General features: G+C 49.0%; 1 protein-coding gene across 1 annotated transcript; it reads right to left on the reverse strand.

The window, feature by feature from the left end:
* Positions 1 to 6024: 6024 nt before the first annotated feature.
* On the reverse strand, positions 6025 to 7554 carry LOC123076679 (wiskott-Aldrich syndrome protein homolog 1-like). The gene is made up of 2 exons (XM_044498803.1): positions 7521 to 7554; positions 6025 to 6938 (listed from the first exon to the last, which is right to left on the reverse strand). Exons 1-2 carry the CDS (start codon positions 7552 to 7554, stop codon positions 6025 to 6027), a joined length of 948 nt encoding a protein of 315 aa, XP_044354738.1.
* Positions 7555 to 11168: the final 3614 nt, after the last annotated feature.

An 11168-nucleotide genomic window follows, 5' to 3' on the forward strand; every position in this document is an offset into this window, starting at 1 on the left:
TTTTAGGGGTGTACGCTCTAGCATCTCTATTTTTTTAGGGGTGTACGCTCTAGCATCTCTATGCGAGCTAACATCAGCCTGGCTTCGTTGTAGTTTTTTAAGAAGCATGGGCCTTTAGTATTAAGAGTAGTACATCTACGTGCCTGGGAGGGGCCCTTCGTTTCCGTGGGCCCGGGGCGGTGCGTTCGCCCTGCCCCAGGACCGGGCCTGTTATAGCCGGAGGTAAGAATGACAATGGGTAGGTAGGTGTGGAGGTATGGAGCGTGTAGAGCAATACCATACTCATATCCATGTAATTAATGGATATAAAATTTTACCCAAACCGGTACCTATGGGTATGATATTTTACCCGTACCCATGCCCGACAAGTACCCAACGGGTAGATCAAACATTATACAAATTATTCGCAATTTTACATCATCTATAGCACATTTGCAACAAAAAAACATTGATCTCAACTCAATAGCAGATAGCTGAGTACATGACGATTATCTCAAATCAAATTGACAATTAGTAATGACTTTAACATAGGTTCATAAGTTCATGACACAACTTTAACATAGGTACACTTGTGATTGTGAATCACGGGTAAGATTCACATGTCAGTATAAAACGAGTAGGGTATGGGTACTACCTGTGGGTATAAAATTGTGTGCATACCCTACCCATGCGGGTACGGTATCCGCGGGTACCCATACCCATGAGTAAAATTGACATCCTTACCCGGAGGTCTGAGCGGCCGAGAATGTATCTAGTGAAATGAGCAAACTGGTGCACCAGATGCACAGACGATATATGGGGCATTGGATTCAAGGGACATGATTTGGTGCGAGGATGGGCTGCTGGTACATTTGCAAAACAGTCCTGGCTGTACAACTAAAATCCAGCGAGCTGATATCCCCGGCCTAGATCGTCTTCCTCCCCTTGCCTTTTTCCGTACCAGTACAGCCACCTGGAGCTAGGGTTGAGCCAAATTTGGGTGAGTTGCCTGTCTCTGTGTGTGTGTGCGAGCGCGCTGCCCTCGTCCCCTCACGGCCGCGTCTGACCGAACACACTGAGCCATCTTTGAAAGAGGCGACTCATTGTTGAGACAGCCCCCTCACTTCGGTGCAAGGAGTGCTGCTCCTGCTAAGAGAGAGCAATGACCAGAGCCGAGCCAGCAAAATCAGGGGCATGTGTCAAACACTAAAATGAGGCCTACCTCACTAGAAAAATATAATGCCCTATTTATTGTTTAACAAATACAATCTGTAAACAAGAAGTTGGTTAACAAATATAGTGTCTTTTTTTTCAGTACTGAACTCAGTTTGATTCTGTAAAAAGGTTGCTACAGACATAACTGTATGTAGTAGTCTTCCAGTCTAAGAAACCACTATTGTGCATAATAGTGATATGGGCTGATTACTGTAGAGTAAACACAACTACTGCCTCCGATACATATTACTTGTCAGCGAAATGTATCTGTATGTATTTCAGAGTTAGATACATCCGTTTGAGCGACAAGTAATATAAATAGAAGGGTGTAGTACATTCGGTAACATTCAAACAAGATGGGGATGATGTCCAAAGGAAACTGATGAACTGTAATTACATCGGAGGATACTGCAAGATACTCGAATCGACTTGTGAAAGTTTGATATGGGATCAATGGACAACATTTTCGAAGCAGATCCCAACATGCAAACGAAATTAACGAACTTGTGAAAATTCAATATGAAATTAGTAATGTGAGTTGACATTACCATTTATCATGCGTTGACTTTTGGAAAGATCTACGAGAAGGTCAACTGGAACGGGGCTTCAACCAACTGATGGAACGACACTCCTGCAGGGACAGGGATCGATCGGAGATCGTGATAGCGGATAGTGAAGAGGGATGAAGAAGAAAATCTAGCGATTGGCCAAGGAATGAAGAGGCGTTGCGGCCCTCTAGATGGAGTTGTCGTCCACACCCAAGCTGCAGGCATCGAGCGAACGGGTCTGTTTAGGGCGCATCTAAGTATTGCACATCTAACTGACTCAATCAACCATAAAAATGAAGAGCAAGTGAAAAAAGAAAATACCCACAGAAATCTTCACATAAAATAAATGACATAGAACTTTTTTTTTGAAACGGAGGCAAAAGATTTGCCTCATATATTAAATGAGGAGGAGAAAGAGTTTGTTACAACACAGTGCCAAGAAACGGCATGGCAATTACTCTCGCAATAAGAAAGATCCTAAATTTTTCGCCCCGGCTTTAACCCAAAGGTTAGACTCTTCGATCACATTGTTTAGCAAGACAAGCGGAGGAGCACTCTTGTGTCTAAACACCCTTGCATTACGCTCATTCCAGATCACCCATGAAACCAACATGGTTATCGAAGCCTTCGCTTTTCGGTTGGCGGTGCCCTCGGCGCTCAAACTCGCCCACCATTCCTTGATGGAGTCGTACAAGTGCCATGCGGACGTGTCCACGTCGTGGATGCAGAGCTTCTGAATCACCATGTTCCAGAGCCTGAGGGTGAAGCGGCATCTGAAGAATAGATGGGGACCGCATTCCTGCACCCCTCTGCACAAGGGACAAGGGCCACAGTTTGGCCAGCCTCGCCTCTGCAATCTGTCTGCAGTCCAGATCCTATCTTGAAGCGCGAGCCAAGCAAAGAACTTGACTTTCAGAGGGGCCCAAGCCTTCCAAACCATTTGGTCCATGGGGGAGAGGACCAAGCCCAAAAACTGCGCCCTGTACGCGGAGGCTGCGGAGTAGTTCCCGGAAGCCGTGTGCTTCCAAAGTATGTCATCGTCGGCAAGCTCATCAAGGTGGACCTCTTGGAGCAGCGTCCATAGGGTGAAGAATTGTGAAACATGCTCAATGGAGGCCGGTGTAGGTGGTCTGATTTTGAGAATCCACGCGCTCTCCTTGAGGGCCTCCCGCACCTTCCAGCGCTTCCGCGAGGAAGCCTCATAAATGAGCGGAGCGATGTCTCTGGGCTTGCGACCCAGAAGCCAAGGAGAGTCCCAAAAAGGTGTCCGCGCACCATTGCCAACCGTGATGGTGGTACATGCGTAGAAAAAATTTAGGTCATCCTCATCACACGGGTTCCCACCTGCAACCCACAGCTTTGTGGGCTCCTTCCACTCATACCAAGGCCACCGCAGACGCAAGGCCCGCGCGAACTTGAAGGTGTTTAGGACCCCAAGCCCACCATAGTCAAGCGGCCTACTGACAGTGTCCCAATTGACCTTGCACTTTGCCCCAGTTGTCTTATCCGATCCCGACCAAAGGAATGCCCGCTCGAGTTTGTCAATGTTTTGCAGGATGGTGGTTTGTATGACAAGCGGCGTGATGAAGTAGATGACTTGGGAAGCGAGAACCGACTTGACGAGCGCCGCGCGTCCAATGGTGGTGATGTTTTGGCCCTCATATGTTGTCAATCTCCTCGCCACTTTATCCACTAAGAATTGAAGATCAGCAAGCTTCAGCCTCCAAATCGACAGCGGTAGCCCCAAATAACGGAGCGGAAAGGCAGCCCTAACAGCCGGCAGCCCATGGGTTATGCGGTCCAAGTCGAGGTTGCCACATCTAATGGGCACCATTGAGCTCTTATGGAAGTTAGTGCAGAGACCGGTGACGTCCCCGAATCCCCTCAGAATGGCCGCCAGGTTGTCCACATCTCTTTTGATGGGCGCAACAAACACAGCCGCATTGTCCGCGTAAAGAGAGCTACGCACGATGACCCCTCTCCCACGGATCTTGTGCAGAAGGCCTTTCCTAGTTGCCGTGTCGAGGATTTGCTTCAAAGGGTCGATGGCAATGACAAAAAGGAGAGGGGAGATGGGGTCCCCCTGCCGAAGCCCTTGGCCATGCTTGATGGGAGAGCCGGCTACCCCATTCAAGAGAACCCTCGAAGATGAGGAACAAAGGAGAGCCACAATCCACTCCCGAAATTTGCTAGGGAATCCACGCCTCTGCAGGAGGTCAAGCAAATACTCCCACTTGACGGAGTCAAAGGCCTTGCGAATATCCAGCTTGAACAGGAGAGAAGGGGTCTTGCTCTTGTGCAGGCGACGAGCAAGGTTCCTAACAGACATGAAGTTGTCATGGATACTCCGCGTTTTGATGAAGGCACTTTGGGTGTTGGAGACGAGGGCGGACATGTGCGGTCCAAGCCTACTAGAGAGCACTTTGGAGATGAGCTTGGCGACCGCATGAATGAGACTAATAGGCCTGAAGTCAACGATGCTCTCCGCCCCATCCTTCTTGGGAAGCAACACAATATTCGCAGAGTTGAGCCAGTGGAGGTTTGTTGTGTGTAGGGAGTCGAAGCGCTGGATCACCGCCATGAGATCAAGCTTGACGATGGCCCAACACTTCTTGAAGAACAGGCCGGTGAAGCCATCCGGCCCCGGGGCCTTGTCGCTAGGCATGCTATTTATTGCCTCGAGGACCTCCTCCTCAGTGAAGGGCGAATCAAGCTCGTGCAGGTCATGCGACTCCAGATTGAGCTCCTCCCAATTGAAGTCCGTCGTACTTCCACTTCCTCTTTTCATGACATGCGAGAAGTGGTCATGGATTATCTTCTCCTTGGCCTTGTGTTCTGTTACCCACCCTTGATCGTTCATGATGCGGTGGATGTGGTTTTTTCTCCTCCGCGCGTTGACTCGACGGTGAAAGAACTTGGTGTTGGCATCTCCTTCTTTGATGTTAGCGATTCGGGCACACTGCTTTTTGCGTGCTTTCTCAAGCACGGCCAGGCTTATCACCCTTCTCTTAAGGCAAGCACGAAGGTCACGCTCCTCAGGGGAGAGAAGCCTGCTCTCCTGGGCAATGTCGAGGCGAAGGATAACCAATAGGGCGGCGTGAAGATGGACCTTAGCCTTGGAGAAGAGGCCTCTACTCCACTCCGAGAGCCGCATGGCCGTCTTCTTTAGCTTGTGGAAAAGCAGAATGTAAGGGTCGGTGTGCTCAACTGGCTCTGCCCAGGCCTTTTGGACCACTTCGGTGAATCCGGGCATAGACGCCCAAAAATTCTCGAATCTAAAGGTCCTAGGCCTCCGCGGCCCCTTATCCTCGGCAAGCAGAAGGGGGCAATGGTCAGAGAGAGACGAAGATAACGCATGGAGAACGTGATCATCAAAGGTTGTGTCCCACTCCACATTGCAAAAGAAAGAGCCAAGCTTGCACAAGGTAGGATTTGACCTCTCATTGCTCCAGGTGAACCTCCTGTTCTGGAGATGGATTTCTTTGAGCTCACACTCATGGAGAGAAGCCCGGAACCGGTTGATTCGGTTGCAATTTACGTTCCGCTTGTTCTTGTCCCTAGCTCGGTAAATCTGGTTGAAATCCCCGGAGGCTAACCAAGCGACCCCCGCAGGTGGCTTCTGTGCAACAAGCTCAGCAAAGAACACATCTTTGAGCGAGTGGTCGGTAGGGCCGTAGACGGTGGTTAGCTTGAAGCTCACGCCCGAGTCACGGGCCCGAATCATAGCCGAGAGGAAGAAGGTAGTAACGGTGATGTTGGACAGTTCCACCAAGAGATCATCCCAAAGGAGCAGGATACCCCCCCTGGTGCCATTTGCGGACGCTGCGCAAAGCTGCGCAGTCTATGTCCCCCCAAAAAAGCCGCTGTGAACGGGTCGATATTGTCGAGCTTCGTCTCTTGGAGGCACACAACATGGCAAGAGGAGGAAGCGATAGTGGCGTTGACTGTCGACCGCCTATCAGGGCAATTGAGGCCCCTGACATTCCAGCTCAAAAAATTGATCGGTTGTGTCGACATGATCTAACCATGATAGCCCTTGACCAAAGCCACATAACATGTGCCAGGATAGTGGAGTTCGAATCAGCAGCATACAGACTACAGAAAGATACAAAAGCCAGCTCCAACAGGTGTACAGCCACCCCTACAGACCTGAAACAAGGCGTCACCACAATACGCCCATACAGGACACTTCCAGTATAAATCTGGACCTCTAAGCACGTACGCATGTTAACTAACATTGGAAACTGAAGGCCCTAGGCGTATCGGCATATTGAGCAGCAACTCAAGTTGCTGCCTGCTGTAGCACAGCCTCCTCGTCAATCCTCTCTAGGTCCAGCGCGGCTCCACCTCCATGCGTCAGGAGCGCCTCTTCCACAGCAGCAGCATCAGTGTCGTCGAGCTTGAATAGGCCCCTCATGGCTGTGAGCACCTCCGGCGAAAGCTGCTCCTTGAAGCGGTCCGCGAAGGCGTCTAGGGCAGCCGCAGTCACGTCCTCGCCATCTTTGACGATGCCCAGAGAACAGCAGACCAGGATTTCAGCCGCACGAGCCACGGGCGTGGCCTTCGGACGAGCCGTCACCCGCGTCTTGTGCAGTGAGAGTGCACCGCCAACCTCAGAGATGGTGACTCCTGCCAAGGTCTTCCGAGGCGCCGCTGGAGCTCGCGGAGGCGTTGCAGCCGGGGTGGGGACGGGCAGAATGGCGGCCTGCCGCTCCCCGAAAAGCGGCGCTAGGCACTGGAGGCCAACCGCACCGGAAGCGTCAGCCCGGCGGCGCCGCACAGGAGAGGGAGTACGACGCACCGGCCCGCTGGACGGCAGGGGAGGCGTTGGGGAGGCCTCGAAACCAGGGGGCCTGGAGGGGGACAGCACCGGCAGCAGGAGCATGGGGGGCTCACAAAGCTGGAGCAGCGCCGAGCTCGGCCCATCAGGCAGGGGCATGGCTGACCGGGCTTCATTCCTCTTTGATCTTGGCGACGGAGGCAGGACGGAGGTAGGCGACAGCGGCGGCGACACCGGTGGCGTGAGGGCCTCCTGGGAGCGACGCCTGGCAGCACGCGGCGAGGGGTGCTGAGAGGTGCTGCGGCCGCGCCCAACGTCCAGTGGCTCGGCAAGGAGAGGCAGAATCTCAGCCGCGCGGGCCGCCTCGGCGCTAGAGGAGCCAGAGGCAATGACATAGAAGAGGCAATGACATAGAACTTAGATGTGCAATACATAAGGCACATCTAGACATGCTTTAGCAAAGCTGCACCGTGGGATCCATTAATTCTTGTTTCAGCCCACTTATGGTCTAATAGTTCAATAAAATATTTTTAAGGGAAAAATAAACTATCAAACTAGCTAAAACTAACTAAACAGGACTTGTGGGGGCCTTTTATTTTCCATTTACATCCCTAAGCCTAGCTTTGTAGAGTAGGTCCTGTTAGAATAAATCCGAGGAGCTTCGTCGATTATACGAGGACCAAGCAATCACACGAGCACGACACCGAGATTTGTTAACGAGGTTCACCGATATGGCTGCCTGACTATGGGCGCTCCTCCCCATGACACCGCTACAATACCGCACCCGGTAACCCTGGACGCCGGCACATGCCGCCGGCTTCCCTTGCGTTCCTGTGCTATTATGTTGGCATAGGTGGCCTAGGATACAAGTGTCCTACTAGGACATGACTCCATATCCTATCTAAACACAATACTACTCAGAGTCCAACTGTAACCTACCTTGTACACTATATTCGACACAACTCTAACAAATACACGCTTCCTCGATCTCAGCGAACCTGCACCCCGTTGCCTGAGCCTTCCCTGGTCCATGGGCTTGCTAGCCCAGCTTGCGCCAGTGCACTCAGGCTAGCACCTTCAGCTTGGGCCTCCTACCATGGGCCGCCAAAAGCCAGAGATCACGCGCACGGCAGCTTGACGCTCGCCCGATCGATTCACGTGACCGACCGCCGCACGTCTCGCCTGTACGCTCGTTGATGCTGCAATGCCGAGACCCGTTTCCGGATTGCTTCGTTTTCAATCTCGTCGAGAACCACGCCACCGGCTGCATCTCGAACTCGATATTTCCTCTAGATCAATAATCCGTACCCTTAAATCGAACCGTGCTCATGATACCATTTGTTAGAATAAATCCGAGGCATACTATTGATCATTCAAGGACTAAGCACTCACACGAAGCACGACACCGAGATTTGTTAACGAGGTTCACCGATATGGCTACATCTCCGGGGCCTGACTATGGGCGCCCCTCCCCATGATACCGCTACAATACCGTACCCGGTCGCCCTAGACGCGGCACATGCCGCCGGCTTTCCCTGCGTCCATGTGCTATTATGTTGGCATAGGTGGCCTACGATACAAGTGTCCTATTAGGACACGACTCCATATCCTATCTAAACACAATAGTACTCAGAGTCCAACTGTAACCTACCTTATACACTATATTCAACACAACTCTAACAAACTCCACCTTGGCGAATATTCTCCACCACCTTGAATTCGTCCATGCATCAAACTTCCATGTACATTGGACTTGAGCTTATCCCATGAGTATCGCTGCTACTTCAAAGACTCCATATGACTCCACCTGCAACTTGTAGTCCCTTCTTTTCTTGACCACAGTCAACACTCGAGCAAAATTAAGTTCCAATTTACTCTAGTTTGCGCTCCCAACTTCAGAGTATCCATCCAACACCATCACACACTGATCACTGACCTGCGTGAAAGTGAACAACTCACATATTGGATGTCACACATGAGAGTTAACTGAACTCAACGTCACCGCTCCTTTCTTGACCGCCTGTCTGAAACTTGAAGGAATTTCACCGTTGCTTGTAGTCATCCCGAGTCAAATTCACAGTTGCCTCATGATACGACCATGGAAATAACTATGGCGGTTGTAGCTGCTGATATAGGGGTGGCTAATACTACAAGTAATGTTGATGTTCACAAAAAACTGCCGCATGTCAATTGGTAAGGAAGAAAAGTCTTTGGAAGTGCATGTATTAAAGGAGAATAATTACATGCAACGTGAAGTGCAAAATACATTAAAAAAATGCATGTAACGTTGGTGGTCGTTTTGGCAAGGAACAACTAGTGTGCATTAATACTTGGAAAGAGAGGAAAACCTACGCTGATGCAAAGGAGCATGCGAGCTGTGATTTATTTTGTTCATTCAACGACATTAAGGATAGACAGTTATTTCTATTTTGGCCACCTCCACGTAAAGAGGAAGTTTCTTACCGTGGCAAGACTTGGAGGTTGGCACTACGTTATTTGTTGTCCTTAAAGGACACGGGCTGGGGTCCACCCTTTAATATTCTTTGGTTTGTTAGTTAGGATCCACCGACATGTAAAAGACAGTTTAATTAGACAGACTTTACGTATGCTAGTTTTATCCCTTGTAGGTCAAGTTAGAAGGAGTCGGCTATTACTATTATAAAGTCTAGCCCATGAGACATGTAACGGACAGGTTATTTTTTATGAGATAGACACGATGTGTTTTTAAGGGTAGACACCCATATCAAGTTTTTGAGGGATCTTTAGAAAACCTCTGTGTTGCGATTTCTTTGTAGAAATTGTTTTTGCGCGTCAGTACCTTCGTCGAGATTGGTTTTCTCGTGCTGGGCCGCAAGGTTCAAACCCTCTACTTCGTGTACATCGCGTGCACGGGCGAGAGGTTGCTACTGCTGGTGGTGGAGTGTCGTGAAAGGTCGGGCCGTAACAACAGATCGGATCTCGCCACGAGGTTCGGTCCATACTACGTACGTGTGAGCACGTCGCGCCTTAGCAATCGCTAAACCAACTCCGAGAGGTTATTGACCACGCCGGAGCATGATCAACCTGACCACGAGGGTCTATTTCCTGCGAGCAAACGAAGAATAAGCAAGAAACTGAGATTGCAATCTGGATATTGCGAATATAAGAAGAAAGCTTTAGTGATCAAGATGGGGTTATGTGACGTCTTGGTCTAGTCGTTGAACACAAACGAAGTACGCGAAATTGCAGCTATGGCGAACTTTTAATCTAAACAAAACCCAAAGTCAAAACGACGCCCTAAGGGCTGTATATATGGAGGAAGAAGGGGGGAATTTCGTGGCCCTTGGGGAAGGGGTCCGAAACCAACCCTATCTCTTGTTTCCCCACACATACGGACTCTAAAAACAGCCTATACTCAAGTATTTCAAAATTACATGGGTCTGGCCCAATAATAAGGTGACGCAGCACCTAGAATAGCCTCTGGACCAAAGTTATGAAGTAGCATCTTGTATATTTCATCCAAGGCTTCATGCACTCATTATGGCGGCTTCAACGTCCTGAAATCATCACTTGTAACTCCGTTCTTGTTCCCCTTGTGCATGCCATCATCTCCATGCTTGTTCTTGCTCCAATGTCCATCCTTCTCCAAGCTAGGCCCTTCATTTGTAAGCAAAACAAATGTATCCAATTTAGGCAGCATCATATTCTCATGAACATTAGAGTCATTACCAAGAAACGAAAGTACCTGGTAATTTAATTGGCGTGCGCGAGCTCTAGTAATTGGTCCAGTATGTATAGCAGCAGGGGTTGTGGGTGTAACAATGGTATTGATGTCCACATCATCATCCCCTTCTTGAAATGAAGTCATCCTCGACGGAAGCTCATCTTCCTCACCCAAATAAGGCTTCAAATCTGCAATGTTAAAAGTGGGACTAACCCCAAAATCTGTAGGCAGCTCAAGTTTATATGCATTATCATTTATTTTCGCTAACACCTTAAAAGGACCATCACCACGTGGCATTAGCTTTGATTTGCGCAAATCAGGAAATCTATCATTACGCAAATGTAACCAAACAAGATCTCCAAGTGCAAACACAACATGTTTTCTACCCTTATCTCCAGCAAGTTTATATTTAGCATTCATACGCTCAATGTTTTCCTTAGTTAACTCATGCATTTTTAAAATCAATTCAGCACGTTGTTTAGCATCAAAATTAACCTTCTCCAAAGATGGAAGAGGCAACAAATCAATAGGTGCACGAGGTAGGAAACCATACACAATTTCAAAAGGGCACATCTTAGTAGTAGAATGCAATGAACGATTATAAGCAAATTCAATATGAGGCAAGCATTTTTCCCACATTTTCTTATTATTCTACAAAACAACCCTAAGCATAGTAGACAATGTTCTATTGATTACTTCAGTTTGTCCATCAGTTTGGGGGTGACAAGTAGTACTAAAAAGCAGTTTAGTCCCCAACTTAGCCCATAAACATCTCCAAAAGTGGCTAAGAAATTTAGTATCACGATCTGAAACAATAGCATTTGGCACACCATGCAAGCGAATAATTTCACGAAAGAACAAATCAGCAACATTAATAGCATCATCACTTTTATGACATGGTATAAAGCGTGCCATTTTCGAGAATCTATCCACGACAACAAAT

This window comes from Triticum aestivum, chromosome 3D, assembly GCF_018294505.1.
Source record: "Triticum aestivum cultivar Chinese Spring chromosome 3D, IWGSC CS RefSeq v2.1, whole genome shotgun sequence".
NCBI lineage: Eukaryota > Viridiplantae > Streptophyta > Magnoliopsida > Poales > Poaceae > Triticum > Triticum aestivum.

Excerpts from the sequence above, each read along its gene's own strand:
- LOC123076679 (XM_044498803.1), bottom strand. The coding sequence starts at position 7,554 with ATGGACCAGGGAAGGCTCAGGCAACGGGGTGCAG. Across the intron at positions 6,939-7,520 it reads GCTCAGGCAACGGGGTGCAG|TTCTATGTCATTGCCTCTTC; the intron begins GTTCGCTGAGAT and ends TGCACATCTAAG.